The sequence below is a fragment of the Poecilia reticulata genome, chromosome 17, assembly GCF_904066995.2.
Source record: "Poecilia reticulata chromosome 17, P_reticulata-male-v2, whole genome shotgun sequence".
NCBI lineage: Eukaryota > Metazoa > Chordata > Actinopteri > Cyprinodontiformes > Poeciliidae > Poecilia > Poecilia reticulata.
Genome location: NC_088846.1, coordinates 14622600 through 14645610, shown reverse-complemented (window position 1 = coordinate 14645610; position 23011 = coordinate 14622600). Strand labels below are relative to the sequence as shown.

The window sequence follows — 23011 nt, the reverse complement described above, 5'->3', positions numbered from 1 at the left end:
CGTTACATGCTCACTGTGATGTTGCTGTAGCAGCCCAACTTAATTAGCATTGAGTTTGCCTTTCCTACAAGCATGTCTGGCTTTGGGAGTCTGATTTAGAAGAGGTTACCTCCTCAGCATCTCAAGTTTTGCAAAGGTCTGGTAATGAGCCGTCATTTGATTCAGGTGTAATGAACCAAGAAAAAATATCTTAATATTTAAGAAACCACCCCTTGCTTTAGATGTTTCTCTGCTCTAACTCACCCGATTCAAAGGATTGTGGTTTAGTAAAGAACTGCAATCTTTAGCAGATTTTTTTTTTTTTAATTAGTCAAATATTGAAATTAGCAGGAGGAGCACAATTAAAACATGCTGGGTGGTGTGGATTTTTCTTCTATACATAGATTTAGGAAAGGATTTAATGAGGAAAAAAATAGCCAAAATTCCTTGCAAATATTTCTAAAGCAGCACCACAAAGATTACCAATCTGTTTACTAATGCTCAGGTTGAATATCAATGGCAAAAGTCCAACAAATTGTACCAGTTTTAGCAGCCTGATGACCTTACACTCATGGAGAATTCAAGTCATTATCTATGTGAACCAAATACCCTGTAGATATGTACAGGGTATATGCACCATATACCCTGTGGAGTTATTTCGAATCAGCTAAGGGGTTCCAAGAATTTTGGGGCCAACTGTTTTCTAAGGGTAGTGCTGGTTCAAATGTTCCTTCAAGCACGTCTAAGGGTTGAATTTTTTAAGGTAAAGGTAAAGAACAGTTTTCATAAACAGAAACACACTAGATAAAAAAATAAAATATCACAGCTCGAATAAGAAAGAATTCATGCCATAAATAAGGAGGGATATTTTTATTAGTATAAATTTTAGTCAGTGTTGTGAAAGAGTTATTGGAAGGAAAAAAAACCCATCATAAAATCAATTAACATATTGTGAAAATTACAACATGGGCTGTGTAGTGGGTTTAAATGCCAAGAGTTGTCAAAGTTCGGGTTTGTTTTGACAATAAATGTCCTGTCTGTCTGTAACTCCTATTATGAAAATAATATAAAGAAAAGGAAAATGAAAACTAAAGTGAAAAAAAACAGTATTAAAAACCCAACTCGGTAGTAATGTCCCCATTGTGCTGAAGCACAGAATTACAAGATTTAGTGCATTTCCAGAATATACAGAATTATCACCAAAGATGATGGTAATACAAATGTAAAACGACCAAGTATTTAAAAGTACAACCAATACATGTTACTAAAATTCTTCCATCTATTTCACAAATTGTGAATTTAAACATCTTCTCCAGTTTGCACCAGTGCCACAGTTTCAGGATTTTCTGCAGACCCGACAACGACTGATGACTCTCTCTAGAGAAAAGCCTTTCACAGTCTGGGGAACCGGTTTACTACAGGAGTGAAAAAACAAACAAACATTGTTAGACACATAGGGAAAATAAACAAGAAATAATAATTTATTTGACAAGGGAGAATATTTGCTAGCACGGGTTCAAGCGACATGGACAAACCATGTCACAAAAAAAGTCAATCTTCTCAGGAGCTGGTACAAAATTGTACTGAGATTGTCAGAATATGTGGCAAGAAGAGAAAAAACTAAATAAGTTATCAAATAAATATTTTATAAAATATTTGAATAAAAATATTTTATAAAATACTTGATAAAGTATTTATCACTGATTAAACAGTTTACCTGAACATGTTGTTTCGGTCAAGGGAGGCTAGCCAGTAGCTGTAGGAATCAGGGTAGTAATTGCAGGTGCCTCTGCCGTGACACTCAATAAAAGGCACTCGGCGGAAATTTTCCATGCATGACCCAGGAGACATCAGGGGTTGGGAGGAGCCTTCTGCTCCCGCTCCGGTTTGCTGGAAGATATAATAATTAAAGAAAACTGAATACGGAGTCTTATGGGATCGAGCAATCTGGGAGCTAAAATGTTTGCTTTCTTACCATTATAAACGAGTAACCAGTCCACAGGGTCTCCCAACCTCTGGGACATTCAGGTGTCAGAGTGTTCTGGCTATGGAAAGCTATGATTTTGGAGGCCGTTTCACAAACTGAGCACCTAAATCATAGATGAAAACGGAAAGCTTGGATGAGATAAAAGAAGTTTGAAAAAAGTCAAACAAATAACTGTATAAAGACAACAAACTTCACTAAAATGGTCAGCATTTTAGATGCTTAATTAGGTCTGATTTAGGTTTTTGAAAATTTCAGGGCACCATAGAAAATATTGAAATATGGCTGCCTACCAACTTGACCAGTTACACCAGTTCAGTTTGGAAGAATGGTCCAAAATTCCAGAAAGCTATTGACAGACACTTAAAGAAAGATGCTTTGAAATGAACTGACAACTTTATTGCCATTTAGGAAATAGCAATAAATTAGATCACTATAACTAAAAGAGGAAAAGCTTAATCTGAAATAATAGAAAGCAAGTTCATGTGCTGTTTCATAGCATATAAAACCCTCTGGTTTTACAGTCTATATATTTAAGATAAACAAAAAAGTAATATTTTTTTATTGTTATTATTATTTTCAGAATAATGCTGTGTTGAATGTGTGTGCGTATACACTTGTCTGACCTGCTGATGTAGGGGGCAACTTTATCAGCTGTGACGGCAACCATGTTGGCAGGCATGAGCTTATCAGTGGACAGCCAGTAGGAATAGTCATTACGAGAAGCATAGCGGCAGGTGCTTTCTGTGTCGCAGAACAGGAAGGGCATGGTGGAGAAATGAGGGAGGCAGCTTCCCATTGTGCCTGAGAATTTAGGAAAAAAAACATTCAAGGAATTGTTTTGTTGTGACCCAAGTGAAAACCCCGATTACTGCGATCGGTGAAGTACACGTTATTTATGGATATGATAATCTTTATGTTCGTACCAAGGTCCTGGCCATGAGCTCTCTCGTTTCCATTGATGAAGAGGAGGGAATAACCAGAGTAGATGAGACTGGTGCCACTAGGGCAGTCAGGGACCTTAATGCTCTGACTGTGCCTGGCAATCAGAAAGCCATCTGTGTAATGTGTAGCTGCTCTCCCAGGCAAACCTCTTAGTCCTTTTCGACCGGGAATTCCTGGTCCGCCTACTTGACCTAAGGAGCATATTTCAGGCAACTGTAATTGAAAACTTTTTAGGTTTGAATTTTTAAGCATTTTCCATGTATGTCTGTGCACATTCTCACAGCTGGACCTAACTTGATAAAAAAATAAATAGAAATAAATCACGATCGAATAAAATTAGCTAAACTTCAAGAGAGGAGTTAAAAGGACGTGAACACACTCATTAATCACTTTATCAGGTCACACTGACAGTAAAACGCTGGAGCCTGTTTTACAAACAAACCTGGGAATCCTGCTTTCCCCTTGTCTCCTTTGTGGCCAGTGAATCCAGGAGAACCAGGAGAGCTCACTCCAAGTGGTCCTCTGATGCCAGGCGGTCCTGGGAGATGAGATGAACGCGTTTGAGCTTATTTATTGAAATACATATTTTATTTATTTTATTTAAAACAGCTCCGAGATAGTTTTAAATAATAGTGGGAGGAAGCGTTTAGACACCCCTGAATAACATTATAACATGACATAAAACACAAAAAAGTCGATTTTACATAATTCTTTGTCCCTTAAAATAAACAAACATCTTAAAATAGATGCACTGTTTATTTATTCAGTGGACAATAGAATCATAAACCTGTTCACCTGACGGTCCTTGTGATCCTGGTGGCCCAATCGCTCCTGGAAGTCCTGGGTTGCCTTTAAAACCAGGTAATCCAGGAGGTCCTGGTTCGTGTATCCTGTCAACATAGGCCGGTTCACCTTTGCGACCTTGAAGTACACAGCAGGAGGAAACAAGTTATTTGTGGAAAATAAAAAAAACCCACTGAGGATGGCACTGTAGGATGATTAGGTTGAGTAAATGTTTTTCTGCTAATGAAGGCTACTGACGGACCCGGGCGTCCAGGGAAACCTTTGTGCCCACGTGGACCACATGGACCTGGGCGGTATCCAGGATCTCCTCTGTCACCTATTACATATAATTTGACAAAATTTTCAAAGAGTTAGTTTGTTCTCACAACCTCCTAAATAAACACCACTTACGTAGATATTGCAGACAAAAGCAAAAATGATGTTTCATAAATCTTTTTTTTGTCTTTGTCTCCAGTATTTGAAGCTCTAACCATTTCATCACAGTTGTTGGAACATAAATCATTTGTGCATCAGTATTCTTTCGCAGTGATAGATCACACTTTTGTCTGCGGTTGAAAGATGACAGATTACCAAGGGGGCCATGTCTCCCTGAGGGTCCAGGGTCTCCTCTTGGTCCTGGGAATCCATATTCACCCGGTGGACCCTTAAAAAGGTTTGTGAGACAGAAAAAGTCAAAGATTAGACTTGAAGTCATGAAGAAATACTTGTAGTTACAATTTCATTGAAACACATACACAAGTAGCAGAACACACAGAAAATTTTCCAGCATATTCTGGACTTTTAGAAAAATTAAGAAACACAAGTATTTCAATCATTTTTAGGAGCTAAGCAAAAAACAGAATTCAGTTGTTACATTCATCTAATGAATAAAAAATACATTAAGACACATTTTTAATTAAAGTTTGTTGTCTGGTGATGAAGCAAATGTTACCATCACTTACATATGGTCCTTGAGGGCCTGGGTTTCCTGGGGGCCCACCAAAACCTGGGCTTCCTGGGAACCCTGCCTCTCCTCTGTCTCCTTCTGACCCTGATGCTACGAGACCTTGAGGGCCTGGTGGACCAGGGTAGCCTATATTAAAATGAAGTGATATTTGTGTAAAACACAAAGACTGTGGACAAAGATGGCATCTCTTCACTGAAAAATGTAGATAAGTCTAATTCTCCAGTGCAACGTCCTCACCTTGGTTTCCTGGGTTGCCAGGGAATCCACGATCACCTTTAGGTCCTGGAATACAAGTCCCTTCTCTTCCTGGTAGTCCTGATTCACCATGAAGTCCAGGTAGACCTGGAGTTCCCCTGTCCCCTTCTGGTCCCGGACTTCCTCTGACGAGCAAACCAGGTGGACCAATATCCCCAGGAGGACCTGAGTTAAAGAAAGAAAAAAAAAAAAACCAAAACAGCTGAGGCAAACCACTGACACTCATCAGCTGTTAACATGATTATTTACAATGCTTTGGACTTAAAATAAATAGTTAAAAGCAAAACAAAACATCACATTTCTTGTGTTCATTTAAGGCACCTTCTAGATACCTTGATTTATTAAATTACATTATTAAAACGTCCATTACTGTGATAATTGATGCATAGATTAAAAATCAAATATGCAAAAGGTTATGGATTTCTAATTCAGTCAAAACTAAGAAAACATCCCTTCCTCAATAATTGTTTTGCCTTTTACATTGTGGCATCTTTATTTACAGCACACATCAAGTCTATTCAGTTAGTTTAAATTTAGAGCCAAAATTGGTCTAATTAACAAAACCTTTCTATTCCATCGTTGGTCTTGAAGTAATGCATATTCACACTGGACTGTGATTTTGCTATAGATCATCCTATGGGGTCAATTTATGTTCCAAAATGAACATAAATTGACCCCAATTCGTTAATGAACCATAAGTAAAACTTCATGTATCTGTGTGAACTTTTCAACTATTGCAAAGTACGTATATTTTAAATGGAACATTTTGAAGTTATTTAATTCATTGACCTGTAACTCACCTGGTGGGCCTGGATCGCCAGGTCTTCCTTGTGCTCCTCCTATTATAACTGCAAGGGCAGAGATTAAATCAACATTGAGCTTCAAAGGAAGCAAACTTGTATCCGGTGAAAGAAAGAGACGTAAAGATGGATTTTGTTACCAGTGTCCCCTTTTTGACCCGGCGGCCCAGGAATACCATCAAGTCCCTGGCTTCCTTTTATACCACGTTGCCCAGTATGGCCTGTTGGGCCTGGAACGCCTGAGGAAACAAAAGTAAGGAAGGAACCAGAACCTTTCAAGATTAAAAGCAAAAATTACTTCAACAAACAGAGGATGAGCACGCTGAACAAAAGCAGATTAAAGGAACCCAGTTAGATGATTTATAGTCCACTACAAGATGCACAGTGATTGAATGTAGCTTCAATAATTATGGGGTCACATGAGAAGATTTAGAAGATTTAGGAGCCTGGAAGCAGTATTTTATATAGACTACCACAGGTCCCGGGAAGTTTTGGACAGACATGTGTAGAGTGCATTACAATGACCCAAATGAGACCAAAGAAAAACCTGAAACAAGTTGAAACCTGCTGACACAATTTTTAAAAGTAAAATCAGTAAGTCAAAGTTTGTCCCAAAATTTCTGATAGGCTATTTTTACCAAAAAGTCCAAGAGACTCAAGAATCTTCTTAATCTTAAATAGATTAATTATTTCAGTTTTTTCTTCATGGACTTAAAGAAATAGCCTTAGTTTGTTTTGTCCAGTAAAATATAAGTAAAGATATATTTTACTAGGCTTGTTGACATCTGTGTTATTGTCATATCATGAGGTTATATGACAATGGTACCTGGTAGTCCAATAGGTCCCATGTGTCCTTTTATTCCCGGAGGACCATCAGAACCAATTGGACCCGGAAATCCTGGGGAACCTGAACCACATAATGCGAAAGACAAATAAGTGACAACGAAGAAGATGAAAATGATTTAAGATACAACCACAATGTGAAGAAAAACAAAATGGATTATGAGTTTTACTCTATGCTGCAATTAAATTAATATGTTACTTTCAGTTATTATGAAAGTATTTTCCATATATGGCCTCTGTCTCTTTCAGAAGGTCCAACCCTTTTCGATGCTCGACACTTGGGTATATGTTTTATTAAAATAATATCAAATTCAAACATCCCCCCTTTCAAAATAATAAGAAGTGAAATTTATCACAAATTACTTACAGACGGGGTGGATGGTGTAAAATCAACTTTATTTTAGCAGCATATTTGTTTTAATCTTATTCCGCCATCAAAAACACACCTGGTGTGCCTCTGTTATTAACCTTTCATGCATGTTTGAGGAATCCTTGAATTCCCGCGGCAACCATTCGGGGATGCCTAAGTGCTCGCTCCCACAAAGCACCACTATTAACACAAAGCTCTTCCTTGGAGCTGCCGTCCTCAGCTGAGCTTCCACCTCTCAGAGAAACCCTCACCCGCTCCTCCTCCACACATCTCCACCTCAGAGTAGCAGCAGCAATTAGAAATCGCCCGGTAGAACTACACACCTGCTGAGGTTATCATACAAACTACTTCTTAATGCAAAGCTCCTAAGAACAGCTGTAAACGGTATAATGGAGTAGCATTATGATCTGTAGGTGGAATGTTAGAAAGAACAGGAGCTTCTTAAAGAGACACAGGCCAATTTCAAGGCATTCATTTGCAAAGTCTACTTTTTGTTAAGCTATGGTTGATATTACTGAATTTTTATTACAACTAAAGGTGACATAGATACTTAATTATGCTGAAAAACAACACTATGTGGCTGGAAAACACATAATAACCCCCCTGTAGTATTAAAAATCAGTTTAAATAACCATTTTTTCCATCAGGTCCTGTGTTCCCCTTGGCTCCAGGGATTCCTGGAACACCTACTTGTCCTGCAATCCCAGGTTCTCCTTTCTGTCCCTTGAGCATGACATCGCTGCTGGACCCTGGTTCACCCTGGCAAATAGCGAGAGAGAAAAAAATAGCCCACAAATTCTGTTTAAGTTTATATCCAGCTGCATTTTTTTCTAAGCAGAACTAAAAGCATCATCAACAAAAATCCTTGTTAAGTCCTGAGTGCCTTTTGTCCAGGTGGTCCAGGTGGTCCGTACACATAGCTTGGTTCTCCAGCAGCTCCTTTGCTGCCGGTTGGACCTGGAACACCATCTGGTCCCGGCCTTCCAGGAATTCCAGGATCTCCCTTGACTCCTTTGAGCCCTGTGGAAATTAAAACAAGCAGCTATTCTGATATAACAGCAGCAAAAAACAGTAGCTTAGCAGCAATTTCTGCATTTTACAATTTACCTTACAAACTTGTTAGACTCAACAGTGTTACTCCTCTTACTAAAACAAAACATATAACAGTGAAGGAGTATCACATTATATTAAATTGTCACATGCCAAACCAGCCACTCTTCAGGGCGAAGTTTAGAGCTTTCCGTTTTGCCCAATTCAGGGGAATGTTTATGGTGGCTGCAGGGGTGCTATTTACATTTGGCATTTATAATTTATTACGCATTAGGAACCAGCACATTTCTGCTTCTACTCGCTTTGGTTTAAGTATTGGACTTTATTGTGCCGCTAACTTTATTTGACTAGTGATAGAATAAAACTTTTAAGATCCTTTATATTGGCTTAGGAACTGTTTTCACATTGATATGTAAACCGTGAGCAGAACAATGAAATGACTCTTGTATGATAATATTTAGGAGATTTTATTCTTACCGTACTCTGTTATAATAAACTATCTTTATGGATCTATTTTCATTATGGATCTATTGTTGTGTGAAATGAGAAATGTGATTTGAGTTTCTTTTAGTTTTTGCACCTAATTAGGAAACAAGAAAATTCTTGCCATTTTGTGGTTTAACAGTGAAATATCCATGAGAAATAAGTCCAAGACATATATCTAGGCTTACTTTTTTAGAAGATGGTAGTTTTAATTTGTCGCGTTAGGCACGATTCCTTCAATGGAGAAATTCTTACCAGGATGACCCCTATGACCAGAATCTCCCGGGGCTCCATCTGGTCCTCGCCTAACTTCGGATCCCGCTTGACCATCAACGCCAGGTTCACCAGGAGGACCTGGACAGGACAGGTCAAGTCTTCGCTCAGTGTGTTAGAATATTTGAGATGAAACAATGGCAATTAATAGTGAACCTCTTAGCCCCAGATCCCCTGGTGGTCCAGCTCTTCCTCTCTGCCCCTTTGGTCCAGGTCTTCCAGGATCGCCAATGAGACCAAGTAAACCAGGATTTCCTAACAGAAATAGAACAACAATAATCTTAACATTCACGTAGTTCAAAAAAACTGATTTTCACAAAAAAATATGCTCACCACATCAACCATATTTTATTCAATATCATCTTGAAAGTGTAGTTGGATGTGAAATTATAGTTAGAAGAGAATCTCTTATAATAAGGGAACCTGGTTCTCCGGGGTTTCCTGGAGGCCCATTGTAGAGGCGTGTCGGACAAGGAAGTCCTGGAGGGCCTCTATCACCTGGATCCCCCACCATGCCTTGGTGTCCTTGACGACCTCTTGCTCCGTCTGGGCCTGGGTCCCCTGTCAAAGGAATTTGAGCGAATCTAGCTTGTGAACCATAAACAAATCCCTACCAACATGGGGATACATTTTGAAGATGTACATCAAACATTGTAACCTAAACACACGACTGATTGATGAATGTTAGAATTTAATGCATAACACTTGCCTCTTGGTCCAGGTTGTCCTGTATTCCCTGGTTTTCCGTCTGGACCACGCCCAGATATACCATCAGGTCCAGGTTCTCCTATTTGTCCTAAAAATACATTTTGATGTCAGTGAAAATGGGTGAAAAAAACTCTGCTTTATATGCACTGTGTGTTTTCTACAGTACTTTAATGGATCAAGCATCCATATTTGAAATAACACATGGAATCAACTATTATGCAAGAAAATATTTTTAAAATACATTTTATATCTTATAACCTGAGGACAAATAAGACATGACATGTACCCAGTTTGCAACTAATGGAATCATTAGTTGTTTTTTAATTGCATGCTGCACAAAACACGTCTAGGGGTAAGTAAGGAATAATTTTTGGGGGAAAAAAAGATGCCAAAGTGCAGCATCAGACTGTGAATCCCAACCCTTATAAGCGTGAAAGAATTGTCCTCCAAAACTTGAGAACAAGCAGCCAACAAACACTTAGTGTATCTGGGAACCCATTTAACACACTAGTAGGAAGGCAATCCAAGAGATTAAAAGCTCAACTAATGATTTTGTAGATTTTATTTGCCGGGAAGCTTATAGCAAACTTAGATGAGCCCTTAAAAAAAGGTATGTACAAATGACAAAGGGCGTCTGAATACATATGCATGTGCTATTTTTAATTTTTTTTTGTAAATAATAAAAACCAGATATTTTTCCTATTAAGCACAGGTTTGTGTTGATATATCACACAAAACACAAACTTTAGAAAACATAAATCAAGCAGTTTGAATAGCTTTACAAGAGACTGGACCTACATATTCAAAGAGAGAAACGGATAGTTAGAAAGACTAAGATAAAGTAAACCATCGAATGACCTCGTTGACCAGGCCAGCCATCTCGACCCCGAGATCCCTTCTGCCCCGGAGGTCCATGTGGACCCGGAACTGACAATCCAGAGGGTCCAGGACCACCTTGAAGGCCAGGAGAACCAAATCCAGGTAAACCCGCATTACCTTTCTCTCCAGGCAAGCCATTAGCTCCTTGGGGAATGAATGGAAGAATAAAACAATGATAACTATTAATAGAAATCTAAAGTTAAAGGGTAGACAACTACCAACCAGACATCTCATGTATTTGTCACATATTATACATTAACTTCTTCTAAATGCTCCATTAAAGGACTTTAGGTTCATATAGGTTTACCTGTTTCTCCTTTAAGTCCATTCGGTCCTTGAGGTCCTATTGGTCCAGGTAAACCGATACATAAATCTTTGGTACCAGGAAGCCCTGGAGGGCCAAGAGAACCTTTTCTTCCTGCAGGAAAAATGAAATAATGTGAAAAACAGATGAATGCCAATCTAAAAAAACAAAAAAAAAACAAAAGAAAAAAAAACACTATTTGTCTGCATCAAGAAGTCCTTATCATCATTGTACTTTTAAACTTTAAATTCTTAGCTACAATTACCTTTTTCTCCTGGAGGCCCAGGTTTGCCAATTATTCCAGGATTTCCTGGAAGACCAAGGATTCCAGAATCGCCGGCAGGCCCTGGAACTCCATTTTCACCAGGTGGTCCCGGAGGACCCGGACGACCAGGGTGTCCGTGGCCACTGTCACCCTAAATGGGGTAATTAATTCCATGACTAATTATTTAGTCAATACTGTAGAATCAAATAGCTACACTAAAGAAAATCAATACATTACATATAATTTCAGCTTCTTACTTGCTAAATCTTTTAGAGCTTTAGGAAATATATGTCCTTTATTTCTTATCCTTAAAAACCTAATGAATTGCTATAGAGTGTGAATGTCTACTTCTGTACAACAAATACCATCCGGTATGTTTTCACTGAAGACTTCTGACCTTTTCTCCTGGGGCACCAGGAGGGCCTGGAGGACCAAACTTCCCAGGTGAACCCCAACCTGGAGCACCTGGAGGGCCAGGCAGCCCCTTATCACCTGAACAATTGCAAAAAAAACAACAACAACAACAACAACAACAACAACAACAACAACAACAACACAACAACAACAACAACAACAACAACAACAACAACAACAACAACAACAACAACAACAACAACAACAACAACAACAACAACAACAACAACAACAACAACAACAACAACAACAACAACAACAACAACAACAACAACAACAACAACAACAACAACAACAACAAAACCCCATAAAAAACATGGATTATACAATAACAAAATAGAATTTTTGAGAATAAATGTGAGAAACTTATAAATCCCTTGTGCACTACCTTTCTGCCCTGGGGGTCCTGGCTTTCCACTAAGTAACAAGCCCCCTCTTTCTCCTTTTTGTCCTGCTTTGCCTGGATTTCCAGGGACACCCGGTACTCCTTGAACACCTGGAGAGTTTTTTTTTTGTCAGAATATAACATTTTCTGTTGTAAAAGTGGAAGTAGTGAAAGCCGACGCTAAGCACTCAGACAGCCAGCCAGTTGATCGTGATTACCTGGACTTCCCTCAAAGCCAGGCAGTCCTTGAAATCCTTGCGGTCCTGGTGGGCCTTGAGTATGAAAATGACCAGATTCACCTTTTTGGCCTACAAATAAAATGAAGGAAACTTTTATGAGTACTTTTATGTGACTGGATTTTAATGTAGATTGAAATGATCTTTGTTTTCACACCTGGAATTCCAGGTTCTCCTGGCAGGCCAGGTACACCGGTGTCTCCTTTGGTCCCTGGTGGTCCAGGAGGTCCATAACCCGCTGGTCCAGGGTAGCCAATGGGTCCTTCTTTCCCTTGAGGTCCTGGTGGACCAGGAAACCCAGGGTCTCCTTCTACTCCAAGGCGTTCGCACTAAGTGAGGGAAGGAACCTTGTTGGATAATTGTTCCAGATGACCCACCATTTCGGAAACACCAAAAATCTTATCAGACCTATGGTGAAGAAATTGCCATCATTTTTACCAATTCTCCAGGAGGCCCTGGAGTGCCTTTACTTCCTGGTAAACCCGGAGATCCAGGAGAACCATTTGGACCGGGTCCTCCAGGGAGTCCTGGTTCTCCTTTTCCCCCCTTCAAACCTGGAGAGACATTACTAGATGGCTCTCCCTTTTGCCCCGGCTGGCCTGGGAATCCTGGTAGACCTACAGACCCCTTTAGGATGAAATGGAAAAAAAAAAAAAAAACATTTGATCATACATTGTACATTGACATTACAATAGGATACAACTTGGGTATATAGTCTGGTAACTAAATTTTCTTTGGTTGACTATTGGTATTGCAACAAAGTTCAAGTGAAAGGGGAGGACAGCAACTAAGCCACACAGTGGTAAGCTTAATGTAATCGTAGTGTAAGGACAGCAGATGCTGAGGAGCATAGAGTGCAGAGGCAATACTTACAAACCGCCAAACTTCATGTGACCTCCAGATTAGCTCAAGAACAGAGCGCAGTGAGCCCCACAAGCCTTTTATCACTAAATGCAACGCGAATGACTTGTTGGTGTTGTGTAAAGCATGTCACCACAGGACTGTAGGGCAGTTTAGACTTGTTCTCTCCAGTAATGTTTCATGCCTCTCCATCTTTCAATCCAGTGGATGTGTCAAGGTTTGGCAGTCGCCCGGACAAATGCCCCTTTTCCAGCGGCTGCACTTAAACTGGCCAATCGGTGAACAGGCTGCTGTTCACGACTGGCCATGGAGCAATGAGGAATGAGACGATGTCACCAAAGTAGTGCAGTGAAAAGCCTTTCATACTCAAGAGTTTCTATAATAACATTTAGAATCATGATGGAAGCAGCAGATGAAACATAAACATAATTTTACTTATGACAAGATCTAAACCCTATTTTCAAGGTAACCATCCCAGTGGATCATTTTAGATTAAAAAGTATAAGAAAGTCTTGCATATACAGTACAATAGTAAAAAAAATATTCACATTTCTTTTAGTTATGTTTTTATTTATTTACATATGTTTTTGATGCAAGACATTTTGGACAATTTGACACATCTTTGTGGTAGAATTTTGCCCAAAAAAGTCCTCGGTGAGAAATGTCAAGTGTACCAGCAACAAAGTGACATATAATCGAAGCATGTAGAGTCACAGAAAATAGATATGTAATAGCAGAACTAAGAATAACCTTCTCTACTGTAAGGGTTCATTTACATCACAATATACTGTGCAGTTATTGAAAACAGCATGCTCCAACCTATGCGTGCAAATGAGTAGTAGACAGTAGATGCAAAGGCTAGACAAGTAAAAGCATAACATATAACAAACAAATCTGCAATGTGATTATGATGCACTTTCTTACTGGAGGCCCAGGTAAACCTGAAGGACCTGGAAAGCCGGGATCCCCCTTTTCACCCCGTCCTTGATTAGTACCTGAGTGACAGTGGACATATATATGTATCAGTTTTTAAAGATGTTTCAAGTCATCATTCATACAGGATATTCTGGTTTTATTATTATAAGTGTGTCCTTTTGTGTGTGAAGTAAGGAACTGTACCAGGAAGGCCAGGTGGACCTCGGAGACCTGCTGGTCCTGACAGTCCCGATGTTTGACACTCATAACAGATCTCCCCTCTCTCTCCTGTTATGTTCAGCAAGTGGGGAAAAAATGATGATTTACTTCCTATTAATATAACTTTTTAACTACTTTTGGTAATGATAAAACTTAACATTCTAACAAAACAATATAGCTGTTAAATTTCTGACCTGTTTCTCCAATATATCCATTATTCCCCATAGGTCCCGGTAAACCTTTAACTCCCTTGATCCCAGGGAGACCCTTAATGACACAGTCAGCTAAAAGTCGCTCAAAAAAAAAAAGTTAATTAGCTTTCTGATCACACAAAAGCATTTTTATGTTTATGTTTTCATTCAATTCGATCACAACAGATGCTGAATATATTAGTAAATATTGTGGGAGTTTAATGCAAATGAAAACTGATTTGCATTTGGGTTATGATGCACGAAAGAGAAGAAAATGAAATTATTAAATATTATTAAATATTTAAACATTTAATGGCACCCTCTGAGCAAACAGTTTTCACATCACTCTCTAGCCTCTGTGTTTTTGGTTAATGTTACTAAGAGGACATATGTTGTTTTTAAGATCAATGTTTGTTTTATTTTTTTACTTACTTCCATTTACAAAACGTCCAGGTTTGCCTTGGTTTCCCCGAGGCCCTGGATCACCAGGATCACCATCTAGCCCTGGAGGCCCCGTGTAAAAACCCCCAGGGTCCCCAGGGTCTCCATTCTGCCCTTTTGGGCCTGCGAACCCATGTTCACCTGGTACATAAATCCCAAGTGCATAACCTACATAAACACAATATGAGAAGAAGAAAAAGAAGATATTTTGAATGCGATAGTAACTGCAGCTTCCCGACCCCACTAAGGGACAAGGGTGTTAGAAAATGGATGGATGGATGGATGGATGGATGGATGGATGGATGGATGGAGTAACTGCAGCTAATGCCAAAAGTGAGATAGTCTGTTGTTCATACACACCTGGAGATCCAGGGGGCCCTGGAAACCCTAAAACACCTAAAAAAGGAAGGAAAAATTATTATATATATATATATATATATATATATATATATATATATATATATATATATATATAAAATAAACTTTGTGCAATAAAACAATACCATTAATTTGTAGCTTTAAACTCCATTCCAGTGCAGAAACAACATTGCTTATACATAATCTGTCATTATGCACAATGAATGGATGGGATTGACTAGATAAAATAGCAAAATGGACAGATGTCTTTTTAGATGTCTCTTTTGTACTTGCTGATTTGTCAGCTAGTTATATTCCTCTACCTCGGGTCCCAGGTAACCCAGGGAGACCTGGAGGGCCAGGATCTCCAATGTATCCATGGAGTGGTTCGAGCGTAAGTATCTGAAAACAGCAGCATAGAGAGAGAATGTCCAGAGGTTTCCTGAATTAGAAAATTACAACAGATTGTTTTCTCATTATGCTAAAATAACAGATGTGGAAGCCAAGCTACTGCAGAAATACAAGCTTGAAGGTCTTAATGAGCATGAACAAGTTTAATAACTACTGTGAACAATATATATGCACAAAAAGTGAATATTTGTGCAAACTCACATCTCCAGGTGGACCAGATGGACCCCTGTTTCCCTTTTCACCCTAAAAAGACAAGATACAATTATAATATATTTAAAGGCATTTTACTATGGATGGATGGATGGAGACTGACTGACTAACCATTCTTCCTAGTGGGCCTGGATGTCCTGGCTCTCCTCTGTGTCCCGGTCTTCCCTAAGCAGAACTGCATTGTATTCAAAACTTGCAAAACACAGATAAAACAGTTAAGTATTTTTTTGGGCATAAACTAAAGTAGTGATTACCCTGAATCCAAGATTTCCAGCTTCACCGTCCTTTCCTGGCTTTCCCTGTAAATTATACATACCAACATGGACTTACTGAGGTGTGCTTTAGCTAATTGAAACTTTGAACCCTTGTATTGAAAAGCTATGTTGACACAAATAGTAGCCGATTACACTGTAATTTAAATGCATAGCAATTTTAAAATGTGCTGAAACAGATTTGTCCATCAGAATGGAAGCCTTACTCGTCGACTCTGAAGCATTTCCACATCGTATGTGACTTCACACAGAACCGACTTCATTTGTATTCACTGTATTAATTCATTTTGTAGCGGCAGACGAGTTAAATGCCAGCTCATGTTTATTTCATGCTTTGTTGGGGGGACGGAATACAATCATGGTAAAAGAGAAAGTACAATCCTTACAAATCACACAGATCTGATATATAAAAATATCTAATATTTACCATGTTCAAAAATTATTAAGAACTAAAACCTCACTCTACATCATAACGAAGTCAACTTGGAAAATGTGAAAAACTGATGCAACAAAGCTAGATAAAGTGCCTTAAACTTTTGAAAGTTGACAGTTTTTATTTATTTTTAGTTTGCCATAAATGCCAGTGATGAGCAGGCAACTAAACTGTGTAATCTAATCTAGGCAGAGGGATCATGTCTTGCTAAAGCAGTAAAACTGAATAAAAAGGCTTATGCTGCACTGCTGCCCTCTGTTGGTCATATTTTTTTCTCATTTTCTGACGTGTTACAGATCAAAAGTGAAAAGTAAGTTAGACAACAGGCTATCTGGAGAAAGACACGTTAACACATTTTTATCCTCACTTCTGGGCCTGGGTTTCCTCTATCTCCCTTTTGCCCCTTTGTGTGGTAGAGGCTCCCAGGATCTCCCTGAGGAAGGATTAAGCGAAGGCCCGAATGAGAAAGTTGCATGGTTCTAAAACAGTCAGATATTTCCAAAGTTCTACAGGCAGAGATGAACAATTTCATGAATTCTAGAGAGAAACTTACAGGTTCGCCTTTGCATCCTTTGTCTCCTGCATCGCCTCTGTCTCCTTTTAAGTCCTAATGAACACAGAGAAATGAAGTTAGCCTGCAGGAAAAGATGACCCCAAAGAAAAACAAGAACACAGTTGTTGTGGATTGGCAGTTTAGGAATATCCTTTTGACTTCAAAATATTTATTTATTTTTATTTTTAGTTCTTAAAATTATTTTTCAGGATGTCTTTGCATTTTTTTTTTTTTTACCTCCAGAAGACACAAAACTGTACTGGTTACTTGCCACCAGAGAAGATGGAACAGCTGATGAAGGGATTTTTTTATTTTTTATTTTTATTGTAGTGTAGGGAAGAGGGATGGCAAACCTGTTATATTATGTACATCTGCAATATTTCAGGTTTTATCAGTCCAACTGTGACATTTTGGTGTTTTTTTTTTTTCTTTTTACAAAAAGGGAACATCACAGCATTATGCTGAGGATAAATAAAAAAACGACTTTTACTACCGTTATTGACAGGGTGCCAGTAAAAAAGTCCTTAGTCCTGCCTGGAGGCCCAGGTGGGCCTGGGGGGCCTTGGAAACCCTACAGCAGAAAAATGAATTTTAGTGATATCTGATCATGATGGTAAGGTATAAAAAAACGAAACTACCTTTGGTCCTCGAGTTCCTGGAGCTCCTTCCTGGCCCTGCAGGATGGATGCAAGACTTTGAAGTTTGTTTTATAAACAATCACATATTATTAACTCCACATCCACATCCTAAATTTAGGTACGCTGCTTTACAATCACAAACATCCACAGAAGTAAGCACATTCCTACCACCACCACCACAGCTATTCAAACATTTCTCCTAAACTGCACAATTTCTCTCATGAATCTCAAGCTTTACTGATGATCATGTTATGCCCTTAAGTTTTTTATTTTTATTTTTCATGTAAATAACTTTTTATACCTAGGCAATCTTGATCAAAAACAATGGTGTCAGGACTTTTGTCAGTGAAGACACTGACACTTTTATTGACATGAATACTTGATTATGATTAATGGACTCTCCATTTTGAGCAAGTGACACTCTTCAAAGTTATCACCAAGGTTTTGCAGTTAATTGTTTTGAGAAATGTACTCCCTGTTGTGCCAGTGTTAATGCTGATGTGAGAAATACACCAATGAGACTGAGAAAAACGATAATGCAGATAAGTGAACACTGCTACGGGAAACCAAAACCACAATGGGTGGAAGTTTAGTCTCTCCATGGTTGGACAAAAACTGATAATGAGGAAAGAAGTACAAATAAAAGACTCTGCAGCTGTGGCTTCTGGTTCTATTGCAGAAAATATTAGCACATTTTTAATGAGTGGAACTTATTTAATGCATGCATACCTTGGTACCAGGAGCTCCAGTATTACCAGGAGATCCCTGAAACAGAAAAGTTTGGATTAACCATTGCATAAGAAAGAAAGAAAGAAAGAAAGAAAGAAAGAAAGAAAGAAAGAAAGAAAGAAAGAAAGAAAGAAAGAAAGAAAGAAAGAAAGAAAGAAAGAAAGAAAGAAAGAAAAGAAAAGGGAAGAAAGAAACTTACAGAAGGGCCCCTTAGTCCAATGTCCCCAGGTAGTCCTATCTCACCTGGTAACCCTGGAGTACCCTACATACAAGGGGAAGAGAAAAAAATTATTACATGTCTGAAATAAATAAAGGTTTAATTTCATCCATTTCATTATTCAATATTTTTGATTGATTACAATGTGGCTCAACAAAAAAAGATTTGTATTCTATTAGTATTAGTGTATAATGCTATTGTTTATAAAGTTACCGGTCTTCCATCTTTTCCCCATGGTCCTTGTGGCCCCGACACTGAGTCAGCTGTTGTCTGTGAATCACCCTGACAGACAAAAAATATCCACATGGCCCATTTAACATAAAACTTTATGAATCTCATTTCCATTTTATTTTCTTAGGTTTTAAAAAAATATATATGGATGATTTATTCTCTTCCTATTTTGTCTACCTCTGATGATTCGGAGACAAGACAAGACAGATTTGAATTTTAAAGTGGCCCTATGTGGGGTCTAAGACAGTGTTAAACTCACAATCTTGAATATATTGAACTTGCTTTATTTCCCAGAAGGATCATTGAGTAAAAAAGCTGGAATAAAGGAGTGTCTCAGTGGTGCAGTCAAAATGCCCAGTCATGTTGACAGACAGCAAGCATTACTTAAATATATATGAGACCACATACAAAACAAGTAATTACACGAACATAAACACACAAAAAAAATCAAAAAGCTTAAAAAATTGCTATTCAGTCGTCTTTATGCATTCGCTCAACACTTTACAATAAAGCTTTAACATAAACAAATGCCTTGATGCATAAGAAGAAAACACAGACTTGTGTGATAAGAAGCGGAGAAAAGGAAGAAGAGGCAAATCTTCAAAAAAAAAAGTTATCTGTCTCGTATGGGCCTGATACAAAATTAGCTCAGGGAGGAGGGGGAAGCAGCGATGGTAATTGTGCTGCATCATGTTGTTTTTTTATGGCGCTTCAAGACCCTGCAACTCCTAAAAGATAATTATTCTGCAGCAAATTTGCTGTTTCACCTTTCATGAATAAAAACAGCACTAAACAAAGAGCTTAGAACAGCATACCCTACCTTAGGACCAGGCTGACCTGGCGGTCCCTGTAAAGTAAAAGAAAAAGACGAAAAAAAAAAAGATGAATATTCATTGAGGTAGAACAGTGGACCCAATGCAAGAAGGTATTGGAGTTTGCTCCTTACTGGATTTCCATCAATACCAGGATTTCCTTCAACACCGGGACGTCCAGGGTCTCCCTGTGAGTACATTATTTTGTCAAAGTAAGAAGTGTATAAACAAAAATGTGTAGAAAATTTATATTTTCCTCACATCTGTTCCATTGCAGCCTGTATAACCTGGGGGCCCCAGGGGCCCCTGTAAACCAGGAACACCCTATGAGATAATGTTCGCAAAAGTTAAAAGGCAAACTGGATGTATGGACCGCAGAGCACAGAGGGTAAGATTTTGTACAATAGAAACGCATGAGGAAACTAACTGGTAAGCCATGAGATCCAGCAAATCCCTCCTTGCCATCTGGTCCCTGGAACAACAGAAAGAAAAATACATTACATCCTGGTGTTAAGGGTAACACCAGCAACTCATTTGGCTTTGAGGTGCAATCATGTTACCGGATCGCCTTTTGATCCCACTGGTCCATCAGACCCAGTATTGCCCTTTCAAAGAATGCAACACGTAATTAATCTTAGAGATCCTGAAAGACGTGTTGCTAAAAGTGTCACAAAAAAAACATGCAATTTATCACCAATTCTCTGGCCAATTCACAACCATGATGGAGGCAGAATAACAAGAGTGTGGCTGAATTTCTACCTTTGGTCCTGTTGGCCCAGGTTGACCCAAGGATCCTGGGTGCCCCTCTGATCCTGGAAGACCCGGATCTCCTGGAAAACCTTTCTCTCCCTGTGTGTTTAATGTAAAACTACATAAAAGCCTTTGCATGCATACACAGGTGGTTATTAGTGGTTATTTAAAGCAATATTGCAACACTCAGAAAGTTATATCATTATATTGAGTTACTTCAAACTGAATGACACTTGACACTTTTGTGAAATAACAGTCTTGAAATGATTGAATTCATAAACTTATAAAAAGGCCATTAACCACACAAATATGAAACAGTTCACAGAAATAAAATGAAAGTATGAATAATTTGGCTAGAATGAAAATATAGCTACCCAAATGTTTATATTTTCTGCTCTCGCTGCCTGCATGGTTTAATGTTGATTTATATTAGATTTCAGTCAGTTAGCATATATGTAGCATTAGGATTGGACAGTGTTACTCCATTCTCTCCATTTTAACTGGAAGGTTTTCAAATGCTCTCATCTTAGGTTGTTTTGTAGCTTAATTTGATTATAGTTTTCTTTTATTATTTTGTGTTAGTTTCTTATTTTGGTGAAATCAGTCTTGTTCTCAATCTAACCAAAATAGATCAGGAACAAGGTCAGTCCTGTCTCAGGGATTCTAGTTTTTGTGTATTTCTTATCTAGTTATTCCTTATTACTTTAGTTTAATTGTGTTTCTTAGGTCTGGTTATTCTTTAACATTAGATTAATTTCCTAGTCCCCTGCATAATCTCCCTCACCCCCGGTGCCATTTTGTCTATCTGTCTCTCTTTTCCCTCAGGCTGTCTGCTCTCTCCTCTCACACCTGCAACCTGCTAGCTCATCAGCCCAGGTGCATTTGTTCCAGCATTCACCCTCACAGTATTTAAACTCCTTCCTGTTTAAATCCTGTCACATTCTGGTTACCTCCCCATTGATATTCTGCTTGCATTTTTGTTCCTGGTTCCTTTTTTTGTTCTGCTTTGGCTCCCTGTGTTCCCTGTGATATTTTGTAATTTTTAAAGATTTTATTAAAGACCATTTTCTATGATCCATTCTACCAGCTCCTGTCTGCACTTTGGGTCCACCAACAAACACATAATGACACGTTTCTTAGTTCTCACACACTATATGCTTGAGATAGTAAATTGGACTTCATTCTACAAACACTAGGCACACATAGAGTATGTCTTTCTACGCAGAAACATATACAAAAAAATCTATCTAAACAACTATCTCTATGGTATGCCTGATTCGCCAAGACAGGTCATGTCACAAAAGGATAAAAAAATGTAACTTTGTTTTTTAAACCAAGGGTAAAAGAAGCAGTTTTACTTTAGAACTGTTCCTTGTAAATTTCAATCCTGAGAAAACCCAGTAAGTACAGAATAAATAAAACAACGTGTGGCAAAGCCACAAACTGAACTTACCCTGTTGCCTTTTACTCCTTTACAGTGGCATCTTGACTTTCCATTGCATACACACTGTGAAATAAATAAATGAAGGTATGTAATTTTAAAACATCAAATATCAAGAAAAAGAACTCCTCAAAGATTTTTTCTTATTTTGGTATTCAAGTTGACCGTCACTGAAGAAAATGTATCGATTTGAGTTAGTCAGTGTTGTACTTAGAAAAAGATCTTAAAAGGACCTGTAATTCTGTAGTGACAAAATAGTATATATGCTGTATGGTGCAACAAAATATAATTGGAGATGGTTTGATATGTGTAGACTTACAGTACAGTACTAATGAAGGGTAAATAAACCATGTATGATTTATGTACCTTCACTGTAATTAATTCAGTTTATCGTGGGTATACAGCATAATTAAGGATGAAAATAATTACACACCATAATGTCTTGCTTTGGCAATCCCTGCTGCTATGCAGAAACAATATACAGTAAATATATTGATTGGTAGCCTTGGTAAATTATGTTTCAAAATTGTTACTTTGTAAATCAAGTTATTTAAATTAAATTAAATTATTATTATTATTATTTTTGCTAAATAAAGTAACATGCACTTGGCGACAAAATACAGGTCTACATATCCACACTAAAACTGCAATAAATACACAAGTAATCCACTGGTACTACTCAAGATAAGCATTAATTTAGCAAATAGTTGAAGAAATTATACTCATCAAATTAAGTATAAAGATGGACTGTTTTAAAGCTTCATCAAAATTTGGTTTCAGAAAAACATCCACTTTTAGGGATAATGTTTTTAAGATACTATCACTGCTAAGACATCTGTGTATTTAGATAAATCAAGCACAAACCATAATGTGATAAACATAATTCAGCAATGAGCACAGCCTGTATAATGCAACATGAGGGGAAAAAAATAGAAAAGCTAAATGTAAGTTTTACTCAAGAATTACCTTTTGCATGTGGTTACAGAGTTTGAACGACGCATAAATATTAAAATCAACTTCATACACGGAAAAAAACAACAAACAAATAAAAAAGCAAGAAACATCTTACACTTTTTCCTTCAGTGAACGTCGAGATCATTGCAAAGAAAATCAGGAAAACTATGGTCGCTCGTGTTCTCATGATTTTCCTCGTCTCTTCACATCAGTCCCTGATAAAGATCCTACGTTCTTCAAAGGCGCTGAGTGTCGTTTTTGTAATCCTCCGCTGCAATGAGGTTTCACATCCTACTCTGTCCACTGCAACACTTTAGATACTGGTGGATCATTGCTGCAGAAAAATCTCAGTTTAAGTTGGTTCAAGTGTCTTGATACAGGCCAGAAAGCTGAAAGGAAGTTGTTTAACTGGACCTTGAAGAAGGGAGGTGGTATGCACTTACTGAGATGATT

The 23011-nt window shown here is 38.2% G+C and overlaps 1 protein-coding gene across 2 annotated transcripts; it reads right to left on the bottom strand.

Annotated features, from left to right (window-relative positions):
- Positions 1-834: 834 nt before the first annotated feature.
- LOC103479428 (uncharacterized) lies at positions 835-22801 on the bottom strand. Of its 2 annotated transcripts, XM_081598099.1 has the most exons (52): positions 22674-22801; positions 21617-21670; positions 20173-20262; positions 19974-20018; positions 19841-19885; positions 19675-19737; positions 19548-19601; positions 19422-19448; positions 18584-18652; positions 18353-18415; positions 18154-18189; positions 17425-17460; positions 17280-17357; positions 16787-16840; positions 16601-16666; positions 15783-15827; positions 15640-15693; positions 15520-15561; positions 15231-15309; positions 14911-14946; positions 14542-14718; positions 14113-14202; positions 13904-13987; positions 13709-13779; positions 12362-12550; positions 12081-12252; positions 11906-11995; positions 11691-11798; positions 11286-11380; positions 10889-11039; positions 10627-10737; positions 10299-10463; positions 9442-9528; positions 9156-9293; positions 8889-8987; positions 8715-8813; positions 7810-7946; positions 7559-7685; positions 6540-6620; positions 5854-5952; positions 5714-5761; positions 4896-5078; positions 4654-4784; positions 4283-4355; positions 3954-4028; positions 3704-3829; positions 3351-3446; positions 2890-3099; positions 2590-2767; positions 1955-2069; positions 1697-1869; positions 835-1394 (listed from the first exon to the last, which is right to left on the bottom strand). In XM_081598099.1, the coding sequence occupies exons 1-52, from the start codon at positions 22743-22745 to the stop codon at positions 1316-1318; spliced, it is 4965 nt and encodes a 1654-aa protein (XP_081454225.1). In that variant the 5' UTR covers positions 22746-22801; the 3' UTR covers positions 835-1315. The 2 variants fall into 2 exon arrangements, with proteins under 2 accessions (XP_081454225.1, XP_081454226.1); XM_081598100.1 differs by lacking the exons at positions 16601-16666; positions 16787-16840; positions 17280-17357; ... (10 more) ...; positions 21617-21670; positions 22674-22801 and having other exon boundaries at positions 15640-15703; positions 15783-15826.
- Positions 22802-23011: the final 210 nt, after the last annotated feature.